Source organism: Eleutherodactylus coqui, chromosome 3, assembly GCF_035609145.1.
Source record: "Eleutherodactylus coqui strain aEleCoq1 chromosome 3, aEleCoq1.hap1, whole genome shotgun sequence".
NCBI lineage: Eukaryota > Metazoa > Chordata > Amphibia > Anura > Eleutherodactylidae > Eleutherodactylus > Eleutherodactylus coqui.
In genome coordinates, this window is record NC_089839.1 from 195,505,208 (window position 1) to 195,525,890 (window position 20,683).

The window sequence follows — 20,683 nt, forward strand, 5'->3', positions numbered from 1 at the left end:
GTTTTAAGTAATGGGAAAACCCATTTAATATACACCCAAACTTTGTAATTACATTACATAACGTATCCCGAGTTATATTGTGTATTAAACTCAAGAGCTGCACTCACTGTTCTGCTGGCGGAGTCTCTGTATGTCATTTATGGGAATTGAAGTGAGTTGCTAATACCTATATTATGTGCAGGGCTATTTTAATACCCAAATGGGCCCAGTGCACAGGTATTAAAACAAGCCCCCCTCCACTGTCACCCCTTTACTCCATTAAAGGGGTTTTCTGAGATTTACATAAAATCCAGCTCCCTTGTTATAAAATAACTAATAGGCTTATACTCCCTTCTCCCCGCTCCCGCTGTGTTCCACACCGCCACTCCAAGTCTCCCCTCTGATGTCAAGTTTACAGGCTTCCCCAGCCTGTTTACGGTACATCACAGATGCTGCAGCCAATGACAGAGTTCAGTGATCAAACAAAGCTCTGTCATTGGCTCCAGCCCCTGTGATGTTCCATAAACTGGGAGGGACTGCAGCCTGTGTACAAAAGCTGGGAGCCGGACCGTGCGGAGAGAGGTGAATGTAACCAAAGGGAAAATTCAGCTAAGCCAATGGCGTATTTTACTGTAGTTTTTGTGCCCGCAAGGCATGTTCACTTGTGCACGGCAAACAAAGACACGCTGATTGAAATGGCTAATGAGCTCCGGATGTGTTCTTTTTCCAGTGGACGTTTCACGCATCTCCTTGCATATTGTGTGCACATTTGCGCACAACTAGAGATGAACGAGCGTACTCACTAAGGCAAATTGCTCGAGCGAGTATTGCCATTTTCGAGTACATGCCCGTTCTTCCTTAAAGATTCGGGGGCCTGTGGGGGGCGGCTGGGGAGAGCAGGGAGGAACGGGGGGAGATCTATCTCTCTCCCCTCCGCTCCCCCATGCTCACTCCCACAACTCACTGCTCACCCCCGCTGGCCCCCTTTTGGCATAAGCGGGCATGTACTCGAAAATGGCAATACTCGCTCGAGTAATTTGCCTTAGCGAGTATACTCGCTCATCTCTATGCACAACCCATTTACTTCTATAGTGACCTTTAATGCGCAAATATGCAGAAATACAGTACATGTTCTATTTTTTTAACGCAATCGAAAATACGAAAATTGTGAATGAACCCATTTAAATCAATGGGTTCTATTTTGTGTATAGCGTGCACAAATATTGTGCATGCAGATACGCCCATGTGAAGCAGGCCTAATGGTAAAACCCAAACAAATGTCAACATCTGACGTTTGTCAACATGTGTATGTATATAAGTGATGCCTGCACAATATATATGTTATGTGTACTGAAAGCACACATGCTGTATGCAGTGTAAACTTGTCACATCATGAGGTGTTTAGTGACAAATACAATCAAGCTAAGATGTTAAATAATAATGATAATTGCAGCTTTTGCCTTCCCCATTATGAAGTGATAATTTGAAATCATATCAAATAAGCCAAACTTTAGAATTTGTAGTACCTCTGCAGCGATCGGGAGATGGGTGTCAACTTGGGTTCATGGTAGCTATAATTCTGACTCCCATCTGCTCCACTACAAATGAAAGGGCTGAAATGTTGGATGATGGTGGTAGTCGTTCGCAACGTCAATCTGCAGCAGGCTGGAGTAAGGGGCAGCTAGATAGTTGCACTACCACTCAGTCATACTATGAACAAAGCTGTTAATTGTTAGGGGTTGTAGTCCCTTCCTGGAGGGTGGTGTAGCATGTGGCATAGTGCAGGTGTTCCCTAGAGGGAAGGAGCTCCACAGGTAAGGGTGAACCGGGTATATCTCACTTTTATTTTGCAGTTCTAGATTTAAGCAGGTTACGTCCAAAATAGTCCAATTCCCATCCACAGCAATCTGGAGTTTGGTGACTGGAGATACAACTCTCAGAACAATGCATCGTATCTAACCCTTGAGATACCACTCAATATCTTGTGTTGTATCTGTCACCTTCTCTCTGATATGGGGAATGGATGTTTACTGTCTGTCCTGTTTTTCAGCTTCTCTTTAATCTTTCTTTGTCTTTTTTTTCTTATTCTAATCTTTCTTATGCTTTTCTACACCTTCCCTTCTCACTTCACTAATAACTAATTCTATCTCTAACTCACTGTACTTGCTTTTTTCTGAGTTTACTGTTTACTGCTACTGCTCCTCAAGACTGAACTTTCTGGAATCTGGGTGTGGCTTTTTATGGCCTCTAGGTCCTCCCCTGAGCATACAGCTCAGAGGTTAGGCAGAGGGCTTAAGGCCCATTTACACACACAGATAATCTTTCAAAAGATTGAAAGATCGGTAATCGTTTTGTATAAAGTACTAGTAGGCACTAATTGCCTTAATACTTTATCAGCTTCATTTGCATGCAAATGAGCTTCTGTGAGCTGTTGCAGAACTCAGCAGGAGGTCTGAGCTCTGTAATTAGCTCCATTGTTCAGCCAGGGGCTGCTAAGAGCAATCTCTAGCTCCCCGTGGAGAATGCAACATCACTGACAGCCTGCAGTTCTGCTTATCAGCTGTTCTGCTGGCTGGGGTTGACAGCTGAGACAAAGCAATTGGCTGTAATCAGCTCTCCCTGGGCAGAACACAATGTACGGTCCTGCTTATCAACTGTTCTGCCAAACAATAGTTTTCAAGCAGAACTGAAAACCGTCGTTCGGCAGAAAACTGAAAGATGGGCACATTTAGACAAAATGATTATCGCTCAAAAGTTGGCTTTTGAGTTATGATCGTTGTGTCTGAGTAGGCCTCCAGTCTATCCTCTAATTGGGACTTATTTGTCTTCCAATCTGCAAAACCAATATATATTTAGGGCAAATAAAAGAGGCAAATACCCAATTAAATAAGCAAAACAACTACATAAATACTTCCTGTAGTAACAACTCTGGGTCACTACACTACCGACCTGTGCCGGCATAAACATATAAACTGCTCAGGTGACTGCAGCTGCCATAACTGGATGCAAATGCATGTGTAATGTGGATGCTGGTATGCACATAGGTAAGCATGGTATTCCATAACTAGCATGTGCTCAATGCACTACAAGCAATATACTGTGCTCTGCTAAGTCAGTAACCGCTATCAAGATCACAGATAATGTCCAGCGTGCTCAGAGTGTGCCAGTCAGCTATTACAGAAGAGTCTCATAAGCAGTATTTCGTTAACATCCAGTACTCATATATCAGGTTTCGCAAAATCCTTACTCGGTAACAGGGGTTTTAATCTATGTCTTCTTTTTGCCATGTAACAGGTTTCTCAAAACTCCTTACCCAGTCACCAGTAATGTAGTCTTTGGCAACTCTGTATCACATCAACATTGTTAGGCAGAAGGGAGGAGGGGAATGAGGAGGAAGAAGTCTCTCCAGTGCTTGTATTCCGTTCAGCCTTTATCCAAAAGAAATGTCTATCCTGTCAAGAAGCTCAAATCTCTGGGGCTAATCCTGCGCTCCGCAGTTTCTCTCAATAGGGAGTATCCCCAGTTTACCACACCGCAGCATAGCTGCACAGACTACTTCCTGTCTCTGCTTCCTACTCAGAGGGCTGATCCTCGTTCCTCCCCCCTCTTTAAAGTCACAGTAGTTTACAAATCACTGATATAGAAAAACAAATGAACGATAAAGCAGTTAGCAACAACCATAGCCCCCTTACAGTGGCGCACATAGAAGAGAGGAAGCTGGGTTTTGCTGCCCAGAACCATAGGCCTTAGAGTTTGCTTCCGCCTCCACTCCTGTTCTTTGACCCTTGGGCTAATTCCCCACTTCTTGTTTGTTCTCCTACACAATAGCAAAGGGGACTTGACCAGAGCCGTTTTAACCGTATGGCAAACAGTTCAACTGCTCCAGACCCCTTGGTAGCTCCAGGCCCCTTGCCAGCAGCACCACATTCAACTGTATCTTGTTCCTCAGGATGCAGTTAAAATAGTTGCTGCTAAAGCATAAACAAGGAGCATAGAAAGAAGCATTAAAAAGAATACTGTAAAGCAAGTTACACCTGTTGGTGTGTCCTTGCGGTCTCTGCTCACTTCTGAATTTGGTGGTCACATGCCTGCCTAAGCACGTAAGCACTGCAACCAATTATTGGCTTGAGTACCCATTGAGGCTGGTGATTGGCTACAGCAGTCATGTGCTTAGATGGGCACATGACTTCTAAACATGAAAGTGAACAGTGACCACAGGGAAGTCACACAGAAGAGTGCAGCCTGCTGGATTAAGTGAGTATTGGAGTTTAAATTTTTGCCCAAAAAGTTAAAGGAGGTTTTCGAGATGTTATAAAATAACAAATAGGTTTATACTCAGCTCACCAACCACCTTGATACCAGAAGGACAGAACACAGATGAGTTGGACCAATCGCATATAGAGCAGTAACACCAAAGGGAAAATCCAGCTCTGCCATTGGTAGAAAGCACCTGAAACTGCGCTATATCGGGTCTTCTCTACGGGTGTGACCTCCTCAACGGGTCAGATGTTTCTTTTGGATAAAGGCTGAGCTGGATACAAGCATTGGGGAGACCTCAGCCTTCTTGTTCCTCTCCATTCCTATGCCTGACAACATTGGTGTGATACAGAGCTGCCAGACTACATTACTGATGCCCGAGTAAGGATTTTTGAGAAACCCGTTACAAGGGGGAAATGAGGACGTAGATTGAAACTCTGGTTACCGAGTAAGGATTTTGAGAAACATGATATACGGGTACTTGATTTTAATGAAATACTGCTAATGTGGATCTTTTTAATCACATGGCCGTGAGTCACCATGGAACAGAACTTAAACATTTAATTAAAGTTTAATTTTGCGTTTAATTAAAGTTTGTTACTGAAAGCATACCCACCAGATACCAGATCCGGATGTGATCTATTTCTAGACCCTCCGTGCTACCAACACCGTCCCAGATCACCAGGGAAACCCTGAGCCAGATACCAGGCACCCCTCACACCACTACTTCCAGGGCTGTAAATGGGGTATAGCTGCATTGAGTAAGATCCTAAGGACATGTAATAGAATATATTCATACAGAACTAGGAGACGTATGGAGTGAAATTCTTTTATAGATATCTGAAGACTCCTCATACCTTTCTTTAATACAATGAGAAAATATTAATAAGTCAGTGTCCTATCTCTTCTATGAGTCCAGGAATACCTAGGAGATAAGTTACCTGCATTATTCATACATAATGAATATTCCAAACTATCCCATTTACAGTATACATGCGTGCCACCTATATATGTATATTACAGAGACAGTAATGGCTTCATGGAAGAATAACGAGAACATTTTATAATTAATGACATTTCTACCTTCAATTCTGTGTAGTTTTAAGGAAACATTAACCCTTATGTGCCACTTTCATTTCCGTATATTAGACCAGACTCGGGGTAAATCCTTTAAGACTTCTTAATGGTATATTATAATATATTTTCTTGTTCTCTTGTTTTGTAGGAGTCTACTGGACATGGATACATTCTCCAAGTCTGATCCAGGTAAGTGTTGACTGAACTACTCTCCTAAAGGACCCCCTACATGTCAGAGTCGTCCAAACCCACCGATAATGGCGGGGCCGTATGATTCGCTATGTCAGTGTTCCCCAACTCCAGTCCTCAGGGACCGCCAACAGGTGATGTTTTTAGGATTTCCTCAGTGTTGCACAGGTGATGTAATTATTGTCAGTGCCTCAGACATTGCCACAGGTGTTCTTACCATAGGATATCCTGAAAACATGACCTGTTGGTGGTCCCTGAGGCCTGGAGTTGGGGACCCCTGCTGTAATCTGTATGTGAGCGGCTCAGCTTTGCCCAAATAGATGATATTGAGGGAAAGAAGGATCAAGATGTTGAATAGCAACGCCTGATCCTTTTATTCCCCAGAAGATAAGCCAGGACTCGAGCTGCCTGGATGAGACTTAGGTTCCCTGCACACAACCAGGATTGAATTGTGGAATCTGCGATCCGTGGCATATTGCACTAATTCAAACCAATGGAGCATCCGCATGTCTGCTCACACAAGCAGACAGAAACTGCAATTTTCCGCTCACTGAAAAAAAAATCACAGCATGCTCCATTTTTGCGCAAATTCCAGACGGAAGGCTTCCATTAAAGTTAATAGAAGTCGTCCCACCCGCAGCCCTTCTGCAATTGACATTGCGGAAAGGTTGTGGACTCTGTGTCATCACCTAGTGAATCAGCAGGAGTTAAAAAAAAATCTGTCCTGCGCATGTCCGATGGCGAGCCATGTAGACCATCTGTGGTACAGCTGAAGAACAGAAATGTCAGGTACTCATAGACATCCTTGCTGCCAGGCTCGGATTCCGCTGTGGACTACCATATGCGGAATATGGCTCTGCCGTGTACAGACGGCCTTAGGCCTTATTCACACGATCGTACATATTCAGCTATTGTAGCCGTGTCAAAAAATCGCAACCATTTGAAGCATTGGATTCCAATGTATTCATTCAGATGAGCCATTTTTGGCCGTGTAAAAAAACCACGCCGGGAAAAATAGCACTTCGGTGATCGAAAACAGTGACCAATTTTATACGCTGCGTCAAAGGAAAGGTCTTGCTATATCTTTTGCTGAGATACGCTGGAAGTTCCCATACACTCCTATGGGAGCTGAAAAAAAAGGAAGGTGAGGAAAAGTATAAAGAGATTATTTTGCTGTGCAAAGCAGGTTATAATGACTCCTATAACTACTGATGATCTCCTCTTTTTTCCAGTGGTCGTCTTGTATATACAGGGAGTTGGGAACAAAGAATGGACTGAGGTGAGTTATTATGGCTTTTTTTTACTTTACATGTAACAGATTAGAAAAAAATGTTGTTTTTTCCAGAAATAGCGCCACTTTTGCGTACTTAAGTTAATAGGGCTAAACCAGACAGAACCCATGGCCAAGAATGGCGCTGTGTGCAGAATGATCAGTTTAGCTCAAGTGTTATTTGTAGCCTGTAACCTTGAAGGCACAGCATACAAACTGTATACACAAAACAACAGGATAGTTTTTTGCAAAGTTGATTCGGCTTGTTAGTACACAAACTTTTATATTTTTCAATTTAATTGCTTCATAAAACTAAGCAAACATGCACGAGGTAGAGCAGTATAATTACATGGCATCATCCCAAATTGGTGTAAAGTTCTAATATGGAAGGTGCCAGGTCATTTCATAGGCAATTACTCATTAATCCAAAATCGGTAAAAAGTGTGTACTTAGCAGTTTCCTGGCATGATGCTGAGGTTGTCATTTCTGCACAGCCATTGTCTTCAGAGGAACATGAGCACTAGGGATCCATTTACTAAGACTCCTATTTGTTAATGCTTCCAAAAATGTGGGTAGACATGAACAAAGTAAAAGTTTTTATGCTGCTTGGCCAATCAGATGTTCATTAATTTTACACTATGTGCGCTAACATGAGTAAGTATTTCCCGTATGTACAAGAATAACTACTATATTACTACCTCCTATATACAAGAATATAAGTACTATAATACTGCCCCTATGTACAAAAATGTAACTACTATAATACTGCCCCCTATGTACAAGAATATAACTACTATAATACTGCCTCCTATGTGCCAGAATATAACAACTATAATACTGCACCCTATGTGCAAGAATATAACTACTATAATACTGCCCCCTATGTGCAAGAATATAACTACTATAATACTGCCTCCTATGTGCAAGACTATAACAACTATAATACTGCCCCCTATGTGCAAGAATATAACTACTATAATACTGCCCCAAATGTACAAGAATATAACTACTATAATACTGCCCCCTATGTACAAGAATATAACTACTATAATACTGCCTCCTACGTACAAGAATATAACTACTATAATACTGCCCCTATATACAAGAATATAACTACTATAATACTGCTCCCTATAGACAATAATGTAACTACTATAATACTGCCCCCTATGTACAAGACTATAACTACTATAATACTGCCCCCTATGTACAAGACTATAACTACTATATTACTGCCCCCTATGTACAAGAATATAACTACTATAATATTGCCTCCTATATACAAGAATATAACTACTATAATACTGTCTCCTATGTACAAGAATATTACTACTATAATACTGTCCCCTATGTACAAGAATATAACTACTATAATACTGCCCCAAATGTACAAGAATATAACTACTATAATACTGCTCCCTATGTACAAGAATATAACTACTATAATACTGCCCCCTATGTACAAGAATATAACTACTATAATACTGCTCCCTATGTACCAGAATATAACTACTATAATACTGTCCTCTTATATACAAGAATATAATTACTATAATACTACCTCCTATGTACAAGAATACAGCTACTATAATACTGCCCCCTATGTACAAGAATATAACTACTATAATACTGCCTCCTATGTGCAAGAATATAACAACTATAATACTGCCCCCAATGTGCAAGAATATAACTACTATAATACTGCCTCCTATGTGCCAGAATATAACAACTATAATACTGCACCCTATGTGCAAGAATATAACTACTATAATACTGCCCCCTATGTGCAAGAATATAACTACTATAATACTGCCTCCTATGTGCAAGACTATAACAACTATAATACTGCCCCCTATGTGCAAGAATATAACTACTATAATACTGCCCCAAATGTACAAGAATATAACTACTATAATACTGCCCCCTATGTACAAGAATATAACTACTATAATACTGCCCCCTATGTACAAGAATATAACTACTATAATACTGCCCCCTATGTACAAGAATATAACTACTATAATAGTGCCCCCTATGTACAAGAATATAACTACTACAATATTGCCCCCAATGTACAAGAATATAACTACTATACTACTGCTCCCTATGTACAAGAATATAACTACTATAATACTGCTCCCTATGTACCAGAATATAACTACTATAATACTGCCCTCTATGTACCACAATATAACTACTATAATACTGCCCCCTATGTACAACAATATAACTACTATAATACTGCCCCCTATGTACAAGAATATAACTACTATAATACTGCCCCCTATGTACAAGAATATAACTACTATAATACTACCCCCTATGTACAAGAATATAACTACTATAATACTGCCCCTATGTACAAGAATATAACTACTATAATACAGCCCCTATATACAATAATATAACTACCATAATACTGCCTCCTATAGACAAGAATATAACTACTATAATACTGTCTCCTATGTACAAGAATATAACTACTACAATATTGCTCCCTATGTACAAGAATATAACTACTATAATACTGCCCCTATGTACAAGAATATAGTTACTATAATACTGCCTCCTACATACAAGAATATAACTACTATAATACTACCCCTATGTACAAGAATATAGTTACTATAATACTGCCTCCCATGTACAAGAATATAACTACTATAATACTGCTCCTATGTACAAGAATATAACTACTATAATACTGCCTGCTATGTACAAGAATTTAGCTACTATAGTACTGCCCCCCCTATGTAAAAGAATATAACTACTATAATACTGCCTGCTATGTACAAGAATATAACTACTATAATACTGCCCCTATGTACAAGAATATAACTACTATAATGCTGCCTGCTATGTACAAGAATATAACTACTATAATACTGCCTGCTATGTACAAGAATATTGTTATTATAATACTGCCCCCTATGTACAAGAATAGAACTACAATATAAATTGCCCAGATTTTCTCAGGGTCAAAGCGGGACAAATGGGTGTGATCATTGGCGAAAATTATCACAGCGTATGATTTTACCTCTGTTTTTTGGATACAGATATGCTGCAGAATTTGCTCCCTGTCTTTTTTTGGACTGGCCATGTACTTTTTATAACGACAGTCAAAATATGTATCATTGCTGTTTATTTTGATTGGCAATTAGTCGCGTATCTGCAGCTGATTTCATACTATGTGGTCCTCCCCCTCACCTCCTCCGTAGGCTTTCCGCTGTCAGTAGTGCTCCCCGGCTTCCAGTTCCCAATGGCCTGTAGTGACCTTACCTGACCAGCAGCACCGCACCTGACTAAGCTGCAGGAAACCTGGAAGCCAGGGAGCGCTGACCGCGGGAAGCCTTCAGGGGAGGTGAGGGGAAGCGCAACATTGTATATAATGAGCTGTGGATATCTGTACCAAAGGTACAGATTTTGACAGTTTTTTTTAGATGCGGAACTTGCTGCAGAAATTTCCACTGTGGACATTCCACTGCATTTCCATCATATGTAAACATACCCTAAGTCAACTTGAGGTATGCTGCTATGTGCAGAGTGGTCGCAGTAGTAATAGTGAAGCCTATACCGGCCACAGCAATAATAGTACCCCCCACAGTAGCTCCAGTAGTAATAGTAACCTACAGAGTAGCCCCAGTAGTAATTGTAACCCCCACAATAGCCCCAGTAGTAATAGTGACCCCCAGAGTAGCCCCAGTAGTACTAGTAACCCCCACAGTAGCCCCAGTAATAATAGTGTCCCCCACAGTAGCCCCAGTAATGTGTCCCCCACAGTAGCCCCAGTAATAATAGTGACCCCCACAGTAGCCCCAGTAGTAATAGTGACCCCCATAGTAGCCCCAGTAGCAATGGTGACCTCCACAGTAGCCCCAACAATAATAGCGACCCCCAGCCACAGCGCCTCCTCCCCTCTCCTCTGCTCTCAAGTGGAACCAAAGAGGAGATCTGAGGGGAGGAGGGGACAAAGATCCCGGATGCACACACTGCCGTCAGTGTGTGCATCTGGCCGCAGCGCGGCAGAGTGCTTACCAGCTGGGGTGCTGTGGCACCTCTGGCTGATAATCACTTTAAAGGTGACCAGACGTCCCGAAAATGGGACAAATGGCTGTCCCACTGGGGTTTCGGCAGAAAGCAGGACCCAGGGTCCCAAAGTGGGACTGTCCCACCTAAATCGGGACGTCTGGTCACCTTATACTATAGTACTGCCTGCTATGTACAAGAATATAACTACGATAACACTGCTCCAAAAAGGACCATTACTGAATATATCAGGTGTTTACTCCTGTATCCACTATGCTCCCTGGTGTGTGACCCTGGGATGTGTCGCAGGATGAAACTGGGGCAAAACTATTATACAGGATTGTTCAAGTAGCAAATCCTTCTTGGTTTAAACAGACAGATAGAGCTTCCTTCTGTGGTCAAATACTTCGCTGACTGTTCTCAGGAAGTAATACAAATCCTTCTTGGTTTAAACAGATAGAGCTTCCTTCTCTGGTTAAATACTTCGCTGACTGTTCTTGGGAAATAATACAAATCCTTCTTGCCTATGGGTAGAGGAGTGTAACTATAGAGTGTAGAGGGAGCAGTCACACCCGCGCCCTGCTGCCGGAGGGGTCCCAATGGCTCCTCCAGTATTGTAGACGGCCCTGGTACAGGTCTTGCACTGGTGACCAGTGGCTTCAGGTTACTCCTCTGGGCTTTTGATATGTAGAGCAGGTCTGGGCTCTGTAATAATGTCAGTATCTGCAGCGTTACAGCGCTTGCTATAAATTACCCTATTAAAGTCCTTTCTCATTTTCCTGTAGGAGGAGGATCTCTCACATATCAGTACAGATGAGGGAGTAATAGGATCGTGTTTGTGTTGCTGCCTACAGCGCATATCTACCGAAATGATTTTAAATTATATCCTCTTCTGATCGCATTGTACACTTGAATTGTGTCCACATATTAGCATACACAGAAGGTATACAGGCTCTGTATTTACCTGCATATAAGGTGCTCTGATAAAATAGATAACACATTCAGACTCCTACAATAACCCCTTAGTCATGCAGCCTATTTTGGCCATGAGGGTGGCTGGAATAGGGGTGGAGCTAAGTTCCAGCCTTCTCCCCGCCCCTTGTCTGCAGCATACAATGGGTGGGGACACGAGGGCGGAGCTTATCTCTGCCCCATCCCGCCCCCTCCCATTGCAAACAGGAGAGGAGAGAGGCAGAGAGCCGGCAACTCGGAGGGAAGGGGGAAGACAGCTCAGATGGTACCGTATATCGGCTCTTGTGAATGAGCCCTTGCTCATGCAGAATAAATAACATAATACATTTTTTCTACAGGTTGGTACAATTATGACAATACCAAAATTGTATATATGTTTTAGCTTTTTTTCACTTTTGCACACTAAAAAGGTCTTTTTAAAAATTTTCATTTTGCATCACTGCATTCAAAGTTTCATAACTTTTTCTATTGGTACCATTTTCAATTACATGTGACATTTTGATGTTTATTACATTTTTTTTCATAGAGACGGGAAAACCAAAAAAGCGCAATTTTAGTGTTCTGTATTTTGCCTTCTAACAGTGTTCACCATGCAGGATAAATAGTGCATTTTTTTTGATAGATCAGATTTTTATGGACACGGCAATAACAAATGTTTTGTTTTTTTAATTATGAATACAGGAAAAAGGGAATTTTTAAACTCTTAATATCTTGTGTTTTTTTACAATAATAATTTTTTTCCACTTATCCTTACTTTTTATTTTAGTCCCCATAGGGAACTTGAACTTACAATCATTTTATCATATATTGCAATACTTCAGGCCTGTCCTAATACGCAAAAATACATGGCAGCTCTGGGGACCTCCAGAAAGCCTCCAGGACTGCCATGATAACTGAACGACACCTTGTGATGTCATCACTGGAGGGTCGTTCTGAACCCCTGAACTCTGATTGTGGTATTTAAAGGGTTAACAGCCACGATCTGTGTGAATGCTTAGCGTGGCTTATGCGGACGTGTGTCAGCTGTCAAAGACATCTGGCACTCACCATGTATGGACCAGGATCGGCTCCCAGGCCTGCTTCATACAAACCTCGCTGCTGGAAGGCAGATATGTATGCCCTTTAAGCCGCAGGGGCATATAGGGGATGCAGAGGATGCGGTTGCACCCGGGACCAGGAGCCTTAGAGGGCCTATAAGTCCTCTCTTTTCTGTATTGGGAACCCAGTACTATGAATAAAGCATTATAATTTGGGGCCCTGTTACAGATTTTGCATTGTGACCCTCTGCTTTAAGGTCATGGGGTAATAACATCAAGAACATAAATTCTTTCAACAACATGAAAACACCCCTTATGTAGGGATGGCTCCAGGTGCATGTGGACCCTGTTTATCCCATCCTTAGCTTGACAAACATAGAACATGTGTACCTGATCACCATGAGCCTTCCTAACCCCTCTGGAGTGAAGACCATAATAATTATCCATAAGCTACCCACCTGCTGCTAATGATGGTCACTGCGGAGAAGACCTCCAAACCATCTTTTTCTATGTGCCTCACGGTCACATCTAATGGCCCATTCCATGTGGCCATTTAAAAGTTAATTTCTCATGAGTCCTAGATCTGTCATCACTCACTGTATATCCTGATGTTCGGCGGATTGTAGGCTAGACAGTGATGAGTATGATTGACATTTCTCTGCTACTTAGTGTAGTGATTACAGCTGGATGGCCACCTCGGTGCAGCCTCGGGTAAAGTGTTAGGGACAAAATACCCCAGCAGATAATATCTCCTAATGAACTTAAGCTGGAGACCAACAAACCCAAAGAAAACTAAATGAGATCGGCATCTACTGGGAAATCTTGTTTCGGTCACGGCCGCCAGAAGACTTAATTGATGCATTTAATCTCGCTCGTTTCTGTCTGGCCTGATTTGATTAATTAGCCCCCCTTGCTCGGCCCTCTCTTGCTCTTCCTGTTTAAATACATGTAAAAAATATAATAGGGGCTAAAATTCAATGTTAAACAGCATCATCCACATGTGTGCAGTTATAATGAAACAATGAAAGATATTTAGTCAGAAGAAGCAAAACTGTTATAACTTAAGGGGAAAGTATCATCAAAGAATATTTCAGTTTTTACATTGAGTCTTAAAGCACTTTTTAGCTGTACTGTGTAGACCGAGACAGGCTCAGCAGAGCCATGTGCTTTTTGCCAGGCTTGCGTGCTTGTGCACTGAGATGAATTCTGCAGAAAGCAGACAGTTCTGTTCTTACTGTAGTGGCCGGGCTTGTTATTGCAGGCAAAGTTTTCATTCATTTCAGTAGGAAGTTGGTCTGCAATACCAAGCCTGACGACTGCAGTAAGAACAGAGTTGTCTGCTTCCTGTAGATTTCAGCTCAGTACATGACTTTACCAGACCCCTGATTGTTAGCTGAACTCACTGATTTTAGCAAGACAAGATGACCATCTAATGTATAAGGTTATATCCCAACTTTCCCCAACTGCAGATGTCGGGAGAAAGAAAGGTTGGGCATGATCCTTTTGTTCTCTATTGAGAACACATGCACACCTGGCTATGTCGAGCTGTATAGACTGAGAGAAGATTAGCAGAGCCATGTCATTATCATTAGATGGTGGGGGATTTGATCACAGCTCTATTGTATTTCTAGTTGCCTATATAACGAAGAATAGTAAAGGTGGCGATGCACATGAATTTTAGGCAAACCTGTTTATTTCAGGAACTGGCTGAAAATCTAATGCATATGGGAGCCTCCTTGTGGTAGATTTCTGGGGACTGAAGGTTCAGGCATGTTGAATTTCAGCATACGCAATTCTTTAGATTTCATGGTAGATAAGCCAGCTCCCGAGGTCTGTGGAGGGAACAGAGGTGTTTCATAATCGCTTATTCCCCTCTCCCCATTGAGAACACACGCACACCCGGCCTAGTCGAGCTAGATAGACAAGGAGAAGATGGTCAGAGTCATCTTGTAGAGGATGGGTGGATTTCATGACAACTCTATTGTACTTCTAGTGGCCTGGATAACGCAGGATAGTAAAGGTGGCCATGCACATTAGATGAATGTAGGCCGGAACCCACTAATTTCAAAGGGACTGGCTGATGTTCAAACGTCTATGGTGGTCTTCTGGTGGCAGATCTTTGCGGAATGAAGGGTCAGGCATGTTGAATTTCTATATGCACGATCCTTTTGAGTTCAGGGGAGATGAACACGCCAGAGGTGTCTGGAAGCAGCTTACTCACCTCTACCCATTAAGAACACATGTACGTTTGGACAATTCGAGCCGTATACACTGGGACAAGATGAGCAGAGTCATGTCATTATCATTGGAGCATGGTGGATTTCATGACAGCTTTATTGTATGTGTGGTGGCCTTGATAAAGCCGAATAGTAAAAGTTGTGATACATATAAGATGATTGTCGCCGACCGGCAGATGATCTAATGTATATGGAAGCCTGCTGATGGCAGATATGTGTTCAAAGATGTGTCAGGCATGTTGCATTGCAGCATTCCTGATTCTTTTGATTTTAGAAGAAATAAGCCACCACCAGAGGGGGTTGAGGTGTCTGGTAGCAGCTTACTCCCTTCACTGAGAACACACACTCAGCCAAGCCAAGTCTACACATCTATGGAGGGATTGGTAGGAATAGCTGTTTGTAATCTTAAAGCCTCCTCTTGGAGCTACGTCTTTCGATAATTGGTCAGGAGACCGAACCAGACTTACGCTATTACAAGGTTTATTACATGAACTCTCTTCGGCTTATTATTTCCATTTTTGAAGTTTGTTGTCTGTTCTTTGTAATCCATTTACAGTAGGATCCTTGTGCAGTAGATAAATATCCCCGTTACTATGTATTCCACGGAGCTGGCGTGTCTATCTTTTCTCAGTCCTCTGTACCATCTGCTCTGGAGTATGTCTGCCTGTTTCCTAACGTGGCTTTTTCGTTCTCCAAATCAAGTGACCAATGACAGCCTATCAATGCTCGCTATTTTTGGATACAATTCCCTTCCTTATGGGATTCCCTTCCTCGTTAGTACAGTAAACAGATTTAGAAGAAATTGTAGAACATACATGAGGATTTAGAATAGTATAATTACAGAGCCTATTAAAGACGTAACGTGAAGCTTCTGGGCACAATGCAAAATCTATAGTTGGTCCCCCACCTACCATGTACCATTTATAATATTGGTAATCTTATGCGGTCTTTGGATCCCCTGAAGTGCCATGGTCGAGGTGCACAGGCTACCTCTGCACATCCTATAGCTAGGCACCTGGAGACTGTAGACTATAACCAATCTGGTCTGTTTTCTCCGTTCAGGTCGAGCATGATCTTGTTTTTCTCATATCTATAGAAAATTCCAAAAGTTTGAAGAATATTTGCTTTTGCCCTAATGGGAATAGGGTTCTTAAAGGGTTTTTTCGACTTAGTGAAAAAATCTGGAGGGAACAGAAAATGGGTAAAAACAACGAACTGAAGCATACTCCCCATTCCGTTCCCCTGCTGATCCAGCGCCGCAGCTCCCATCCTCTTCACTGGTTTAAAGCCATGATGTGCTGGTCTACACTCATAAACGCTGCAGCCAATCACTGATCTCACTGAGTTCAATTCGTATACTGTGAGGCCAGTGATTGGCTTCAGGAGTCATGTGTATTTACGGATTACACAGAGGAACGAAGCAGTGATTAAGCTGTGTTCACACAGCCGAGAGCGAGTTGCGTGAGTTGCGCAACTCACAGCCACCCTGTCTGTGTTGTGCGATGTGTGAGACACTGTGCATTACCTGCCCCATTCTCGTGCAAGACTCGCACAAAAATATGACATGCAGAGATTTTTAAATCTGGACCATCGGATAGGGCTCTTTCAGATGAGTGTATTCGCAAATACACACATGTCAGCGCAACATATTTGCACAGTAAACAAGTTTGATTTGCAGTTGTGTCTACGCATAGTCCTGCACTTTTTTGCGCACACAGGGTCTGTTCGTATGTATGCACGACAGCCCCCAGCCCCTATATAAAAGGCTAGTGAGGTCCAGATGTGTTATTTTCCCTGCAACTTTGCCCAGTGTTTCACGCATCCCCTGGTGTATTGCACATACATTTGCACACCTCCTAGACTTCAATGGGGCCCTTTAGCACGCAAATACGTAGAAAAATAGAAGAGGTCCTATTATTTTTTGCACAAAACCGAAATGTTGTTAATATGAATATGGGTTCTATACTCTGTGCTAATTCTTTACACGCAAATACGTCCGTCTGAAGGAGCCTTAACCCTTTCCAATCCAATTTGTATCCTGGTTTTCCTAGGGGGCTTACTCTTTTTCTGCCATTATACAACGGTGCTATCTGCTGGCTAAAGCCAGTACTGCATGAGGTGACACATTGGATAGGCTTGGACAACAGAGAGGCTGGCAATATACAGCAAGAGAACCCCGACGGACGTCTTCCAACATACGAGCTATACAGCCTTAAATCATAATGTCTTTAGATGTCAAACAGTGGATTGGAAAGGGTTAAGGGGAAAAATTGCTCATATGAATGAGACCATTGACATCAATGGGTTCATTTTCCATGAGGGTTCTGTCCCACCCACCCACAGCTCCTGCAACTTACCAACACCAACCTCCCTCTCGCTCGGAGCGCCAGAGAAAGCTGCTGAAGCCGACAGACAGGACCTTCCGGCACTCTGATCCGCACATGAGCAACACAGCACGGTGCTTCCTCCCATCACGCACTGCTCACAGGATGTTGGAGGCTATGGTCAGGACAGGCAGTAGTAAATGCGGACAAGATGTCAGAGAACGTGGAGATATTTTTCAGGCGCAGGGTCACATGGTAGCAAATGAAGAAAGTAGGTAAAGGAGGTACAGGACCATGTTACAGAATGACTTTTCGTGGTGATATACGTTAGATTGTAAAATGTTAGGCCGCCTGCACACGAATGGACTTGCATTGCAGAATCCGCAGTCGTATCTGCAGAAAATACCGTTCATAGCGTGCTATGGGAAAATGCTTCTTACTGCACACTTGCGGAAACCAATTGTGGCAAATTCCGTGTGCACATCTTCCAGTGAAGTCAATTGAAGCTGTCCGATCTGCGGACCTTCCGCAATTAACATTGAGGACAGGTCGCGGATTCAAGCGTCATCGATTAGCAATAAACTTTAAACAAAAAATCTGTACTGTGCATGTCTGATGGCGGCTCGCCGCAAGCATCCGAAATACTGATGAAGAAGAGAAAATACAGGTATGCAAAGTCACTGGTCGCAGTCAGGGTTGCGGTCGTTCGTGTGCAGGCGGCCTTGGTCTGTGCTCGGAATACCCCTTTAGCCCTACAATACTGCACCTTACCAGACAGACCTTAATGCTTTAACTTTATTTTTCAACAGTAGTTCTACAACAATTGTCAAGTATATTATCAATACAGTATTGTTGTAACATCAGAAAGCGATGACCGCGTCCCCATCTGCTCTCTGATAACGTGCAGTCATTGGGTAAGGGCTCCTTCACACTGGCCAATGCAATATTGCAGGGAGAAAAGCGCGTCAAAATCGCAGCTTTGTTCGTACGATTTTTGAGCATCAGAGATGCTTTTTCTTGTCACAGGATTTTTAAATGTTAAAATCGTATTACATGAAAATCGCAAGTTCGTGCGTTGTGATGCGATAAAAAGGAAGCTCCATAGGAAAACATGGTCTAGAAAACAAAATCGCAACACGTAGAAAGATAGTATATGCTGCAATTTTTTTTTCATGCCACATTGCATGAATGAAAACATCGCAATTGAGAATCAAAATCACTGAAAACCATTGGTTTCGTAATTCTGTGTTTTCAATCATTCTCGCATCGCATGAAAATCGTGCAATTTTATGGCCAGTGTGAAGGAGTCCTAAGTGTGGTGAATTGAGTGACTTTGACCACGGGCAGATTGTTGGTGAACGGAGATATGGTACTGGTATTTCTGAAACAGTTGCACTAGCTTGCTGTTCCCGAACCGCAGTATCAAGCATGTACCAAGACTGGTTGATCCATAAACAGATGTCCGTCAAAAGATCAGCCAGCGGCAGGCCACGTAATTGATCCTGGGGGGAAGCATCTGGTGGCAGGTCTTATCTCAGTATTGACATGGCAAAGTGGACCTACCATTCCAGCAGTATGACAGCGGGGAAGTCAGATGAATTTCCGTGCGGCATACCTTGTGTTGATTGGGGTTCAATAGCTGACGACTGACATGGGTGCCTCTGATGACCCAACAATACCTGATGTGGCCCAAGGATAGACATCAGCTGACCTTGGACACATGGCAGAAGGTCGTCTGGAGTGACAAGTCCCATTTCCTACTGAAGCATTTAAATGGCCAGGTCCGCATCTTGCTTAAACAGCATGAAGCTGCATCCCACAGGTACACCATTGGGGTTCAACAGGCCGGTGGTGGCAGTGTCATGGTCTGAGAAGTGTTGTCCTCTCATGGGCTAAGATCATTTGTCATCATACCACAATCCTTGAATGAAGAACACTACAGGGACTTATTAGCTGACCATCTGCTCCCATATCTTCAGGAAGCCTTCTCCGACCACAGTGCCATCTTTCAACAAGACAACGTTCTGTGTCATCGAGCTCAGATCACTAGGGAGTGGTTGGAAGAACACAACAATGAATTCTCCACACTGCCTTGGACTGTAACCCCATTGAACATGTTTTGGATCGGCTGGAAAGGGCTGTGAGATCTGCTCCCACTTATCCACAAAAAGTGCGCCAACTGACGGAGCTGAGTGTCAAGTTGAGTATGAAGGATGTTCCCCACCTTGTGGAATTTGTTCCTTGGCGTCTGAAAGACGTAGTTGCCCAAAGAGGTGGAACAACCCGTTATTGCAGTGAGCTTTTACTGCATGAGTGAATTAGAAGGGGGGTCTAACATGAACATACGCGCCCTTAAAGAACCTTGCAAAGACAGACAACTTTCACTTCTATTAAAGCTCATCTATCCATGGGGGAAGGTTTAATTTGCACTTTTTAGGGTCTTCCAGGTTTCTAGCATATATGGCATACAATATGTAAGGTCCGAGTTAGCTGCAGGCCTTCCTAATATCTGCGGGCAGGTAATTGCAGCTTATCTCTTATACGTGTAATGCTCTGAATAAGTTATACCATTAAACAGAGCAGAATAAATGCAGGACTGAAAGACGGAGACCTGCTAAATACACAGACGGAAGGGGGGAGGATTCAACAGCACGCAGCCGGGATTACAGATCCAAGGGAGGCACGTTAACCTCAATCCTGCCACAGAATGTAATGCAGATGGCCGAGGAATTCCCCATTACTTGGAAGTAATGATTTCATGAAATGCTGGAAGATTGCCCAATGCATTAAACATAACACACAGAGAGTGCAGTCCACGGTATTGTCTTCCTGAGCCTTCACTAGGAATTTTCTGCTGAGCACTCTCTCATTATTTCATAATAGAGATTGACCAGAAGCATTTGTCATATTTTTAGTCACTGTCTTATACAAAGCTGACCTGTTGCTCTTTAGACCCTGCTGGCGCTGTGACTGTGGAGCGTTGAAGTGAATGCCCACCTTTTATTATCAAGTTGTTTTTTACATCCAGCATCTGGTACAGATTAATTTCTCTATACAACTATTTGTAAGGGTCAGAGCTCAGGTTTTCTCATACAGAGTTCCAAATCCTCTGCAGAAACGTCAATTGTGAAAAGGCTGGGGACTCTTATAAACTTTCCATTCAGTTATGTTTAAAATCCCTACTGAGACTAAAAAAAAAGTTAGTAAAAGTTTAAGAAAAGTTTTGGAAAAGGCAAAAAAATCCAATTAATAAACAACCCAAGTTGCTTAATTACAAAGTCCTTTATTTTCAGGGAAAAAAGAGGGAAAAAAAAA

General features: G+C 42.5%; 1 protein-coding gene across 1 annotated transcript in view; it reads left to right on the plus strand.

Moving 5' to 3' along the window:
* The window catches only part of CPNE9 (copine family member 9), a 271,252-nt gene that overhangs the window by 55,786 nt on the left and 194,783 nt on the right, over nt 1–20,683 (plus strand). Inside the window, exons 2-3 of the mRNA XM_066596738.1 lie at nt 5,462–5,502; nt 6,735–6,781. Of these exons, the coding sequence (XP_066452835.1) occupies nt 5,462–5,502; nt 6,735–6,781 (88 nt within the window). The remainder of the gene's footprint in view (nt 1–5,461; nt 5,503–6,734; nt 6,782–20,683) is intronic.